General features: G+C 52.4%; 2 protein-coding genes across 7 annotated transcripts; both read left to right on the top strand.

Annotated features, from left to right (window-relative positions):
- Window positions 1–636: 636 nt before the first annotated feature.
- Window positions 637–4412, top strand: LOC122392575. 6 transcript variants are annotated; one of them, XM_043387617.1, is made up of 4 exons: window positions 637–1535; window positions 1896–1945; window positions 2426–2636; window positions 2952–4412. In XM_043387617.1, exon 4 carries the CDS (start codon window positions 3044–3046, stop codon window positions 4355–4357), a length of 1314 nt encoding a protein of 437 aa, XP_043243552.1. In that variant the 5' UTR covers window positions 637–1535; window positions 1896–1945; window positions 2426–2636; window positions 2952–3043; the 3' UTR covers window positions 4358–4412. The 6 variants fall into 6 exon arrangements, with proteins under 6 accessions (XP_043243552.1, XP_043243554.1, XP_043243555.1 ...); XM_043387619.1 differs by having other exon boundaries at window positions 2426–4412; XM_043387620.1 differs by lacking the exon at window positions 1896–1945 and having other exon boundaries at window positions 637–1768.
- Window positions 4413–6414: 2002 nt separating this feature from the next.
- LOC122392570 lies at window positions 6415–8811 on the top strand. Its single transcript, XM_043387608.1, has 2 exons — window positions 6415–6430; window positions 7811–8811. Exons 1-2 carry the CDS (start codon window positions 6415–6417, stop codon window positions 8809–8811), a joined length of 1017 nt encoding a protein of 338 aa, XP_043243543.1.
- The last annotated feature ends 4656 nt before the right edge of the window (window positions 8812–13467 follow it).

The raw sequence follows: 13467 nt of genomic DNA, 5'->3' as shown, positions 1-13467 counted from the left end.
CGCGTACTTGGCCGGACCAACGGCGCGGCGCAGGCGCGCCGAGCCAACCCAGAGGCTCTCAAACTCAATTGTACAGATCCTGCGCATTGAATGGCGAAACTTCGGCGAGTTCGCTTGAGTTTGGAAGCCCCTGCCAGAGAACTGGAGACGGCCGGATTATTTGCTGGACAGTGGGCAGCGCAGATGGCGATTGACGGTGCCAAAAAGATGATAGGGAAAAAGGGGTTGAGACTTGAGCAGTGAATTATAAGCCTGTTGTATAGCTGAGTGGTAAATTGTAAAATACTTAAGGTTTGAAGAGATGCAGTATAGTTTAGCCGACTCAGGGGCATTCTGCCGAATTATGTAAGACGGAAGGGTCGCAACTCGCAAGTCGTTTGTTTACATGATTGCCTGATTAAAATGTAAAGCGTACCTAATGTTTAGTTGATAATACAGCGAGGTTGAGCATCTGCTCAATCCATTTCTTCTCTGCAATAGTGCATTCGCCACTGTAATTCATTGTAAGAGGCACTGGGCTGCGCCGCCTGTTAATTATTCCGAAACCACCGTAGTTACGTGGTTTCGTGCTCGTGCACGAAACCACGTGCGTGGTTACGCACACACCTTACGAAGTGCGTGCTCGCCCTTCGCGCAGCTCGGGCGCTCCCCGGTCGCCGGTATTAGAGGCGGTGTGGGACTCCGTGTCCAGTGATGGAAGAGCTGAGTACGGCTATCCGTGCCCTGTCAGACAGGTTCACTGTGATTGAGGCGTCAGTGAGTGCAATCAACGACCGCCTTGAGGAGCCCAACGCCGGTCGTCGGCACGTGGCTCAACCAGAACAGGCTATTGAGCCGACTGAACCCGTGAGTACAGAGGGGTTCGATTTTGGATCCTACAGTGATCTCCAGGCAGAACTAAAGACTGTTCGTGAAGGAGTGGCCAAGATCAAGTTACCGCAGGACTTGGTCGTTGGAGATTCCCGCGCCGGCGTGGGGAAGAACGACCTGCCGCGTTTTCAAGTGATTCAAAGGTGCGCGAGGTTCCAGGAAACCGTTCTTAAGGTTTTGTCAACCGCTTCTGCTACGGATCCTGTGATAAACCAACTCACTATAGTCGCGTTAGCCCAAACCCGTTACTTACAAGAAGAATATACCAACTTGCTTGTCTCAAATCAGTTCGACGATACGACCGCTCAGCTTTTCAAGACTCTGCAACAAAACCCGGCGGCTTTCCCGCCGGGCGCGGTGGAAAACCTTCAGCGGGCGGTGACGATCGCCGGGGCGCGGCAGCGGTCACGCCAGGTCAGTCACGTGCCCGACCGTGCCCGCTGGCGCGGTCCGCCGCCGGCGGCCGCGCGGTTCGGCGCGGGCCCAGCGTCGGCTGATTGGAGGAGCCGCGGTCGACCCGGCCCGGGCTACCCGCAGCCGTCACGTGACCTGTCCCGGCCCGGTCAGCTGCAGCACGGAGCGGGGCCGGGGCCGCACGCCGCTGAGTGACGGGAACCATGGTGCTTCGGCCGGCGGCCTGGTCGGAGATCGGCGCGTCTGATGTGGTAATCGAATGGGTAACGGATGGGGTTCCCATACCGTTTTCAAGTGAGCCTGAACCAAAAGTATTTTCTAATCCAAGGTTCACTGATACTGAAGTTGATTTTTTGAACAATGAACTCATTAACCTGGAATCTAGAGGTGTCGTTCAGAGAGTGTCAGAGACGCCTCACTGCGTGTCCCCACTAAAGGTTGTGCCGAAACCTAGTGGGAAGTTCAGACTGATATGTGACCTCAGGTATGTGAACTCACACTGTGATACACCACGATTTTCGTCTGAAGGTATCGATGTTTTACCCGAAATAGTACGTGATGCTGAGCAGGCTGTAACTTTAGATTTACGTGACGGATTTTTTCATTTTCAGATCGAGCCACAATATCGCAAGTATTTAGGGTTTCAGTACGGTGGTTCTTGGTGGGTGTGGTGCTGCTTACCTTTTGGGTTACAATGCTCTCCGTTTTATTTTCACAAATGTATTCGTGCCGTTGTTAAATATTTGCGTGATGTCAAATCATTGTCACTCATGGCCTATGTTGACGATTTTTATTTATGCTCCACAAAAGCAAGCATTGATCGAGACCTTGGTGTGTTGTTAGAGACGCTCAGTACCTTAGGTCTCGCTGTGAATTTTGAAAAGTCACATCTCACGCCCTCGGAGTCGGTAACTTATTTAGGCTTTGAAATTCGCTGTGCTACCGCTTTGAGCCCTCCTGTGATTACGGTTCCTAAGTGTAAAGTTCGAAAGTTGAAGCAAGACATTTCGAGGGCGCTGAAGCGTAGTTTCATTTCGGCTCGTTTGCTAGCTCGGATCGCTGGCCGGTGCATCAGCATGCTGGCGGCAGTCTTTCCGGCAAAGCTGAAATTGAGGAATGTGTACCGTCTCCTCAATTCCAGGTCATCCTGGGAGGCTCGGCTCCTGTGGTCGCCAGGAGCGAGAGAGGACCTGTCGTGGTGGGTGTCCTCCCTCGACGGCTGGAACGGCAGGCTGCTGGTGCCGCCGGCTGTCTGCGAGCTGCAGCTCTCCACCGACGCGTCGGGCTCCGGCTGGGGGGCCGTTCTCTCCACGCCCAGCTGTCAGCTGGCGTCCGGATTCTGGGATCAGCTGGTGAGCAGACAGTCGGCGAATTATCGAGAGCTATTAGCGGTTTATTTTGCTCTTCGCTCGTTCCGTTTTTCGATAGTTGGAAAAACAGTAGAAGTTCTGTCGGACAATGTTACTACAGTCGCTCATATAAACAAATTCGGTTCATCCAATGTTAGCTTAGATAGCATCGCACAGAACATCTGGTCGTTTGCTTTTGACAATAACGTTTCGCTGGTAGCGCATCACATTGCGGGTGTCTCGAACACGGGCCCCGACACCCTGTCTCGTATGTCGGCGCGTCATGAGTGGGTGTTGCACCCGTCCATCTTTCGACAGCTGGACCGGATGTTCGGGCCGCACACGGTGGACCGCTTCGCGGCGGTTGGCACGGCCCTGTTGCCTACCTACAACAGTCGGTTCGCGGACCCATGCTCGTCAGGAGTGGACGCGCTGGGGCAGACGGACTGGGGCGCCGAGAACAATTGGGTAAACCCGCCGTTTCGCCTGATCCCGAGGGTTCTCGACATCATCGAGGCGCAACGTGCCGACGCGACGCTGATCGCGCCGATGTGGCCAGGCCAGCCGTGGATGGCACGCCTCCGACGGCTGTGCACGGCACCGCCGATCCGGCTTCCGCCGGTAACACGTTCGTGTCTCCCTCTATCGGAGCAGCAGCGGATCGAGCCACATCAGAACCGCAGGTGGACGCTGTGCGCCTGGAGAATCTCTGGTGCACACGGCTAGAGGCACGAGGATGGTCGCGAGCCGCTAGCAACTATTTACGGGTGAGCTTGGCGAGCAGCACACTCGCAACGTATGACCGATACATTCGTGATTTCTTTGTTTTCTGCGGTGCTCGTGGAGTATCGTTTCCGCCAGATGATTCCGCTGTGCTGGCTGATTTCTTCATGCACCGGTGCGGGTCGTCGGACCGGCCGCACTCCACCGTTCGGTGTGTTTCTGCGGCCATTTCAGCTTTGTATGAAGCGTTCGGAGCGGATAACCCTGCTAGGGATCCGTTCATTGTGAGACTCCTGCAGGCCATCGTTAAAGGGGGCACGCGCGCCCCGATGGTTCGATCTGCAATCATGGATGTTTCGGCGTTCGTCCGCATGTTTCAGTCTTGGCCAGACAGTGCAGAACTGTCTACCAAACAGCTACGGCTGAAAACCATTACTTTGTTATCGCTAGCTTTAATGCTGAGGCCGTCTGACGTCGCGCCACTGGCTAAGAGGTACGAGTCCAGTACCGGTGTTATCTCTGATTTTGTTATGTCAACGGACCAATTTCAGTTTAACGCGGACGGTTCTCTCGGTGTGACCTTTCTCGGCGTCAAAAATGACAGCCAGCGTACGGGCTTCCAAGTTACTTTGCCCCCCAGTCCTGATAGCAAGTTAAATCCTGTGGAAGCACTCAGGATTTATCTGGCTCGTACGGAATCGGTGCGTTGTCCGACTACTAAACCGGCGTTTTTAACTCTCGTTAGGCCTTTCAAGGCTATATCTGCTAGCACAGTCGCTGAAGTTCTGCAACAGGCCATCACTGCCGCCGAAAAGTTTGGCCTGCCGACTGGCCATCGGCCGAAAGATTTTCGGCCGACAGGGGCTACTCGGGCGGTTCAATTAGGCTTTGACACTGATGATGTACAACGTCTTGGCCGCTGGAAAACACGGTCAGTCTTTTTGGAGCATTACGTGCACAACGCGATTCAAAGCTCGTACACGGAGCAAATGCTCAAGTGATCGTGTCAGTCTGATCAGTCGTGTGTGTGTTCGTCCTTCTAGAGCCAGGCACTTGTGCGATTCGTTCACGTTTTCCTTTTGTTTCTCTCTCTCTCTCTCCAGTGTTTATTGCGTTGTTTGTTATAATACATGTAAGGCGGGTCACAGTAACGTTGGTTTTATGAAACCGTAGTTACGTGACCCGCCGCTAGTGGAGCTGGTGGCGGGTCAGTCTGACCCGCCCCAGCAGTGCGTGCTCGCCCTTGCCGTGGTTGGTTGCTGGCTAATGTCGGTTGAAGGTTGATGCAAATGTTGAGGTGACGGGATCTGTGGAGCGTCCGGGCAGCGGAGAGCCTAGCATGTACGCTGTATTGCGTTGTTTGTTATAATACATGTAAGGCGGGTCACAGTAACGTTGGTTTTATGAAACCAGTGAATTGTCACAGTCACTCACAACAATACGAATTGTTCAGTCGTGCGCTGGGGGTCCGCCAAGTTTGAGTGTGCTGCAGAATGCAGACTGGACCGCCGAGAATATAACACTTCCGTCTCCCTGGGCGAGCGGCGCATTGGAGCCGAAGGAAACTGCTTCAGTTTTTTTTTGTGGGGAAGATACCCATGTTTGAAAATTATGTTCTGGAATGATGCGATAAGGAAAAGGACGGTTTCTGGAATTGAGGGCTGTGGAGAAGAAGCAGATTTTCTCATTTGCTACCCGATACAACGCGAAAAGACGCAAATGTTGCACATTGGGCTTAATAAGTCTAATAAAAGATAAGGGACTTCGTGAATCATGCCTAACTGACCGCGACCCAGTTATTTGCCACTGCAGGTAGGTACTAGGTAGGTAGATAATCATTTGTAAACAGAGCGTTCCACCAACCCTCGCCAGAAATTCAATCAGCAGCTGCTTATCTTAAAACGTTTGAGTGCACCTAACAACCTTTAAAAATGACGTCCTCCCTTTCAATGGTTCGTTCAAAGACACAAAGCCAGAATCAGCCAAGCAATATCGGAATCCATTGCGCAGTGTGGATTCCGATATTGTGGATGTGCCCATCCACATAGCATAGCACACACTGCTAAATGCAGGTACGCTCACCTACACATTAGGTATTCGAAGGACTTGATAGCTCATACACATGGAAGAAACGCATGAAATGTGATTAATAGCTGCAGCAGAAGTTTGGCGTCCGATGCCTCTTCGCCAAGTTAAGACCATGCTTATCTCGGCCAGTCTGCCGCCGCGCCGGCACTGGCCGTGGTGTGACGTCATCCGGCCGGCTCGGCGCTGGGTAGTTCCACACTTAGGTAACTCGCGCCCCGGCTTGGGTCAGCGCACGCTGCCCCGACTCGACTACCTCACGTTACCGGGGCCCTGGCTTTGGGCGCGGTCTACCCTACCGCACCACCTAACAGGCGTGTTCGGAACCGCAGGAGATGATGATGAACGGGTTTATCGAAACTTGATTGGATGAGCCTATCGGTAATAGCGATTTCAGTGTGTGCATTTATTGTTCATAGTGGTGTGAAATGTGGTTGGGGTACGACCGACAACCCGCCGGGGCGAATTTCGCACTGGGGTACTCATAATTTGAAGAATTTAAGACGTTTCCATGAGTTTTGAAGGTATGGATAAGTTCTAAAAATCCGGTTCTCCTTACCTGGGCCATTAACTCCATACGGTCCAGGAAAGCTGGCACACTACCTTTAACGGAAAGTTTTCCTAGCGGGAGTTCCCTACCTCACAGGCTCTTTTGATGATTCCACTTGGTCAAGTTATTGCAACGTTGGTAATGAGTACAGTTTTCTTCCATTTTCAATTTATTTTCGCCAGATCTACATACGCGCCTTTTACTTAGAGCGGTCGGTGTGTGGCATGATGCTCGAGCCTCGATGTCTCTCGTTTGTCTTTTGGTTTGCGTATAAAGCTATGCATTTAATAGAGTAATGCTATGCATTTTGACACATGTTTTTGTCACGACTGGTGCGTCTTTCCAGCGAATATAGAGATGCGGCTCCACCAATATCTGTAATGCGTCATTCAGCATACCACGTGCGCCATCACACATGCCCCCATGCGTGACTGTCGGCGTGAGGTGTGTCGTTTCACGCGTTATGCCGTGATGAGCCGCTGAAGAGTGGGCCATGACGGGGTCAGCCATGATACGCACGCAGTGGCCCCGCAGAATACCTGAGTGTCACGCCACCTCCCCGCGGTCACGAGGGTCGGTTATTTGGGTCATCAGACGACACTGAGAGAGCCATTAGTTGGCCAGAGTAAGCAGCTACACGAGGGCCTGGTATGTTAAGCAGATATGGAACAACAAATACTAGATAACTACTATGCTTTTCAGACCCCATGAGACCCTAATTTTCGGCGATAATTTATTTACTATTTGTCCAATTTGCTTCAAATTTTCACAATGCACATTTCAGCTCAAGCGCCAATTTTCGCCAATATGGTCTCTTAACAAAATATCAAATTTGAGGGTACTTGTCGTTGCCTCGTAATGTTAAAATCGGCTCCGTAAATCCGTCAGTGGAGTAGAGGCTATCCGTGCGTAGGTGTGACGTCACAAACACGTGACCATTAAGCTCCGCCCTCCCGGCGGACGGGGTAGTGACCTTGGCCGGTCAGTCGGCTGCGTGGAGCGGGCGAGGCAGTAGCTGTCGCACCGGGGCGGCTCGCATGGACTGTAGGAGAATTACACTAGTGTAATTCTACGGACGGCCTGCTGATCTGTGCAATCTATGGAATCTGTGTCAGCAATCTAAAGAAGGGCCGTCCGTGAATACAACAGCGGGCAGAGCCTGGCGGCGCGGACTGGTGTGACTCCCGTTACGCTCGCCTGGAGCGCCCGAATCGCTGCGGCACTTGCGGTGCGGCGAGCGGTATCGGTGGGTGTCAGCAGAACGCTGTTGGGCCCGGCAGACTGGCGGTAGCCGAGCACTCGCTCTTAGGAGAGCGTCTGGACTGGCAGGCGTGTCCGCTAAGACAGCCTGAGCCAGAGCCAGTGGCAAGGTCCGTGTCAGTATACCGGGTCCGACCAGGGGTACCGGCGTGGCTACAATCAGAGGCGTCTTTAAGGGCGTGTTGCCCACCTCGCTCGACCGTAGCTCGGTGCGACCTTGAAGGTCGGTTGTGCGTGTGTCTCTCCGTCGTCAGCCTTCAGCCTCCTCCGTCTTCCTTTCGCCTCTCTTCTTCAAAGTCCTGCTCCAGTTAGAAGTCGAATGTATTTGCACACAATTGGGCGACCATTGTACTAACAGTACCAAGTGGTAACGAATAGTGCGCATGCGCTATCATGTAGAACGGTGCACAGTTCCTGGAGGTCCACACGCGCAGTGGCGGACACATTAGGTACAGAGAATATATACACGATACAAACATATGACAACAAACATACACAAACAAACATAACATATGTACACTACGCGATCGGGCACAGCTCGTCACTATCCCGCTGCCAGACATTCGCACCACCACGGTGGCTCGAGCCTTCCTCGAGCACTGGATCGCCAGGTTCGGTGTTCCATCCATCATCACCACCGACCGCGGCGCTCAGTTCGAGTCTGCCCTCTGGTCGGAGCTTCAGCGGTTCCTCGGCTGCCAGCGGACTCGGACAACCAGCTACCACCCGGCCTGCAACGGCATGGTCGAGCGGTTCCACCGTCAGCTGAAGGCCAGCCTCCGTGCCCACCAAGCTGCCTCGTGGACAGACGTGCTGCCGCTGGTCATGCTGGGCATCCGCGCCACCATCAAGACCGACCTGCAAGCATCCCCAGCTGAACTGGTATACGGCTCTCCACTGCGACTCCCAGCCGAGTTCTTCGACAACAGCCGCACAGCAGACGCATCACCAGCCTCCTTCGTCAAGGACCTGCGACGCGCCATGGCTCAGCTTCGACCCACTCTGCCACGGACAACCAAGCGCGCCACGTACGTCCCGGAGGCGCTGAAGACGGCAAAGTACGTTTTCGTTCGGCGGGACGACCACCGTTACCCTCTGGACGCACCGTACGACGGCCCGTTCCCAGTCATCAACAGGACAGACAAGACCATCACCATCCAACGGCGACAGCGACGCGACGTCATCACCATCGACCGTTGCAAGCCCGCCTTCATGGACGAGGTGCCGGATCAACCTCAGGAGCAGCCACAGCGCGCACCTGACGTGCAGTCACCGGCCGCCCAGACAGGCGGCCCGGAGCTCCTGCTCTATGACGACACTCCAGCCGCCGCACGTCCTGCACCGCCAACACCACGCCCGGCGCCAACGGAAGCACCAACAACAAGACCGACAACACCGCGACCAGCAGCGCCATCGCGGCCAGCATCGACCACGGACATCACCACGCCAGCACAGCCCAGATCGATTCTCCGCACTCGCTCCGGACGCGAGTCACGACCACCGGATCGATTTCGACACGTCACCTTCATCGGCGACGCGTCTAGGGAGGGGGCAGTGTAGTGACGAGCTGTGCCCGATCGCGTAGTGTACATATGTTATGTTTGTTTGTGTATGTTTGTTGTCATATGTTTGTATCGTGTATATATTCTCTGTACCTAATGTGTCCGCCACTGCGCGTGTGGACCTCCAGGAACTGTGCACCGTTCTACATGATAGCGCATGCGCACTATTCGTTACCACTTGGTACTGTTAGTACAATGGTCGCCCAATTGTGTGCAAATACATTCGACTTCTAACTGGAGCAGGACTTTGAAGAAGAGAGGCGAAAGGAAGACGGAGGAGGCTGAAGGCTGACGACGGAGAGACACACGCACAACCGACCTTCAAGGTCGCACCGAGCTACGGTCGAGCGAGGTGGGCAACACGCCCTTAAAGACGCCTCTGATTGTAGCCACGCCGGTACCCCTGGTCGGACCCGGTATACTGACACGGACCTTGCCACTGGCTCTGGCTCAGGCTGTCTTAGCGGACACGCCTGCCAGTCCAGACGCTCTCCTAAGAGCGAGTGCTCGGCTACCGCCAGTCTGCCGGGCCCAACAGCGTTCTGCTGACACCCACCGATACCGCTCGCCGCACCGCAAGTGCCGCAGCGATTCGGGCGCTCCAGGCGAGCGTAACGGGAGTCACACCAGTCCGCGCCGCCAGGCTCTGCCCGCTGTTGTATTCACGGACGGCCCTTCTTTAGATTGCTGACACAGATTCCATAGATTGCACAGATCAGCAGGCCGTCCGTAGAATTACAGGACCGTAGCTGCCGTGCAGTTGTCGTTGCAGCCGTAATTTCATCGAATGAGCTAAATAGCGCGCATAAGTAACGCACCAGCTGAAGCCCTCGACTAATTGTATCTATCACAAATGTACGTACACCTTGTTCAGTCACAAAAAATATATATATTTCCACACAAGATTCGGGGCTTGTGAAAAAACGCGCATAAAAGACGCTGTTGATTTCAAATGATTGCGTAAGATTATGTATCGCGTCAGACTACGTCAAAATTGCAAAACAGAATCACCATTAACACATGATGCAATTTATGTGTTTGATAGGGGAGAGTGGGGTAAGATGCCCAGGGTGGGAAAGACGCCCCACCCCCTCTAGCGGGGAAACAAAGAATCGAACCTGGAAATTAATGTTCTTAGCGTAAAGCGGAAGCCTGCCTTGTTAACTGCACAAAAATTTGCGAAGCTCAGTTGGGCAACGGCTGGCTGGTGATCGCATGTTTTTTATTTGCTGCTTTCAAAAAATATGTTGGCGTCAAAACATTGTAAATATCAAAGAAGGTAGATAATTTTTGCGTCCCTTGCTATAGTCGTGATACATTAACATGCGTGTACTGTGTCCCAAACAGTTTGTTTCAGGGTGTAGTTTTATGGCTAACAAATGGTGCTAATTTAATGTTAGTTCGGTACCTTGGGGTAAGATGCCCCCTGTCCTGATGGGGAAAGACGCCCCCCTAAATCCGTAGGCTGTCCTTTAAGCAGCCCGTCAAATCATTTATTACATACTTGTGATGAGAGACAAAGCCGATCTGGGACTATTGATAGTCCGGTACGGTCGGGTGCTCCCCATGCCGGTCTTTCGGCCCACACAGCGACTTTTTGGGCGGCATCTGACTCTGAGAGCCCTCACGACGACCTCTGTGGGCCCCGTTATTGGTTCCAGGGCCCCTCACGACATCCTTTGAGGGCTCCCACGTTGGCTTCACGGGCCGCGCTGGCATCTGAGGTCCCCACGATGGGCTCGAGGGCCCTCAAGCATAATAAAGACCTATAAGGGCCCCACAGTGGTCTCCGAACGCCACCACGGAGGCTTGTTTGGCCACGCTGGACTATGATGGCCCTAACGATGACCTCTGAAGCCCCTTACGACTACATTTGAGGGCCCTTACGATGACGTTTGGTGTCTACTGCAGGCTCGAAGGGACTACTGATTCGTTCAGGCGATTCACGTGCCTATTTATGTCACTTATAGTGCAGGGGGCATCTTACCCAACGCCAGGGGGCGTCTTTCCCACCCTTTGGGGTAAGATGCCCCCTTTCACTTCTTCAGGAAAATGCTTAATAGCAAAAAAAGTTATCCTATTTCAGGCACGAAAGTGTGATATGTTTGGAGAAAAATGATGTCGGCTTCCGTTGAAACTCCAAGTTTTGGCTTTCCGATCGTCATTTTCGAATAATATATGACATAGTCAAACCCTGGGCATCTTTCCCCACTCTCCCCTATATGAAATTTGATAAGGAATGTATGCCGGCGTGATCGATTTATATCATCCCGGTGCAACTAAGCATTGAACACCTTCAGGACTAATCCATTTGATCATTGACTTAGGTTGAGGAGGTCGCCAGACTAACTTTGCCCCCAGAGCTTGTGTGTTGAAATGCAAACATGAAAAGTAAAAGCCTAGAGATAGTTTCCTCACCATTGAGGACATACCTACTGTTACTTAAGTTTTACAAAAAAGATACGAGTTTATTGATGATCGTTCTCGTGTAGTGCCCAACGTCCGCCTGCCACATTGCTATTTCTTTTTGTGCACGTCTTAACAATATAACACACACATGACACCGCGATAAAGGCCATTTCTACCATACGACACATTACGCTTCTGCCCCACCCGGCGCCCCGCACCGCTTCACGAATCACGAATACGGTCGTTTCGCTGGAGCGATGCCCCAGGCAATCGGCCGTGCCCGAGACTCTTCATCCTACTTTGTTGCTTTCTGCGCTTTCCTCAGAAACATTTATTGGCACTGCCAAATATATCAATATTTTTGGGTTAAGCACAGGCTTACACATGATCTTATAGGTAATCGGGTAGTGACCTGACCCAACCTGACGATGAGATAGGTGCAACTCCGGCTTAAATAAATGTTCATAGCCCAAGAGTCTATCCATCTTTCCTTCTACGGCCGGTTCCATTCCAATAGATCCTACCTTGATTCTGATCATTCTGAATATTCTGAGCTGGTTCGACGTTTAAATACCAAAATAAGGTGTAGAGGATACCAAATGCCCTCAAACGGATAATTTTTTGGCTTTCGTCCGGAAACAACTTTGCCAGTTCACTTGTCTCCAGTAGGTATGTGGTCTCGCTCCGACCTCTTCGCGGTGCTGACACCGACTGAAGCGGCATAGACCCATCGCGGTCACGGCCAGTGGGCGGAGTTTAGTTTGGCCCGGCGCAACGTGATTGGCCAGCGCTCCTATCCAATCCGGTGCGGTAGCGAGCGAGCCTCTATCCGGGTGCAAAAACTGATTAACATTACGAGCCAACGAGAAGTGCTCTAAATTTTGATATTTTGTTAAGAGACCATATTGACAAAAATTGGCGCTTGAGCTGAAATATCGTCTGCCAAAATTTCAAGCTAATTGGACAAAAATTGAAGAAATTATCGCCGAAAAGCAGGGTCTCATGGGGTCTGAAATGCATAGTAGGGGAAAATACCACTTTTTAACGACAAATGACGACTTTGTTCTACAGTATGTGTGTGTTCTTCCGGCTCAGAGACCTATCTGACAGAGGCAAATTCCTAGCCTAGCTGCCCCTGGTTTGTCAAAATGAATTATCAAATGATTATGGTTAAATTGACGATAACCAGAAGTTGTTTGCCTAACGTCGCACGATACGATTCACCCAGCGACTCTGAACAGCCACAACTTTTGAATTGTGTGCAGTGCATTGTTCTGAAGTGCTTGTCCCTGACCCTCGGTTGGGTTCATCCGGGCTAATTGTTTACACGCAGCTTAACTATGATTTATGCAGACGCGCATTAATTAAACGACAGCGCACCGCTGCAAAAACACAACAGCCGGTCTAAAATCTCAATGAGCTAAATGTGGACTGAAGGCAAAGGATCGTGAGCGTTAGTGGCAATGACAACACCATCTGTGCGCGCTCGCCGCTCAGCAGTGCTTTCAACCGATATGCTTTATAGAAACAGTGCATTTGGCTTCAGTAATTCTGTTTTTCGAATACATATATTGTTGAATAATAAATACAAAGAAAATGATGGTGCGTACGATGTATGTGTGTATATACAAAAAAAAGAAGAGAAACCATGTTCGTTGTCCAATAAATCACTCTTTCGCCTGTCGTTGCCTGCAGGGATTCCTATGATGTCGCATTAGCGTTTGGGGACAAACTGAAACAATGCAGTCTACGAACGGTGTCGGTGACTGGTATATGTAGGTACTGTTCAACTATAAACCATAGAGTTACGCTACCGTAGGTCGAAAGCCACAGTCACCTCCTGTTCTTTCACCAGCGAAGGCCGCCGTGTGCCTTGTGCCTTGTGCCGTGTACCCGGCGCCGTGTGCCGGATGCCGTGTATCGTGAGCCGTGTGCCGTGTGCCGGATGCCTTGTGCCGTGGACCCGGTGCCGTGTGCCTTGTGCCGTGTACCCGGTGCCGTGAGCCGTGTGCCGTGTGCCGTGTGCCGTGAGCCGTGAGCCGTGTGCCTTGTGCCGTGTACCCGGTGCCGTGTGCCGGATGCCTTGAGCCGGTGCCGTGTGTCGCGGTGCCACGGTGGCTGTTGTACTCTGCTAGTACCCGAAGCGGCCTCCAGTTCCTCTACCCGTAAAGTCCCCGTGTTCCGCCATCGGTAACCGTTCACCGTTATCATCCCGGCCCAGTCCCCGCTGCCGTCGTCGTCTGTG

Source organism: Amphibalanus amphitrite, unplaced genomic scaffold (assembly GCF_019059575.1).
Source record: "Amphibalanus amphitrite isolate SeventyFive unplaced genomic scaffold, NRLGWU_Aamphi_draft 000491F_arrow, whole genome shotgun sequence".
Lineage (NCBI taxonomy): Eukaryota > Metazoa > Arthropoda > Thecostraca > Balanomorpha > Balanidae > Amphibalanus > Amphibalanus amphitrite.
The sequence above is the reverse complement of the archived record's forward strand: the minus strand, read 5'-3'. Positions and strand labels throughout refer to the sequence as shown.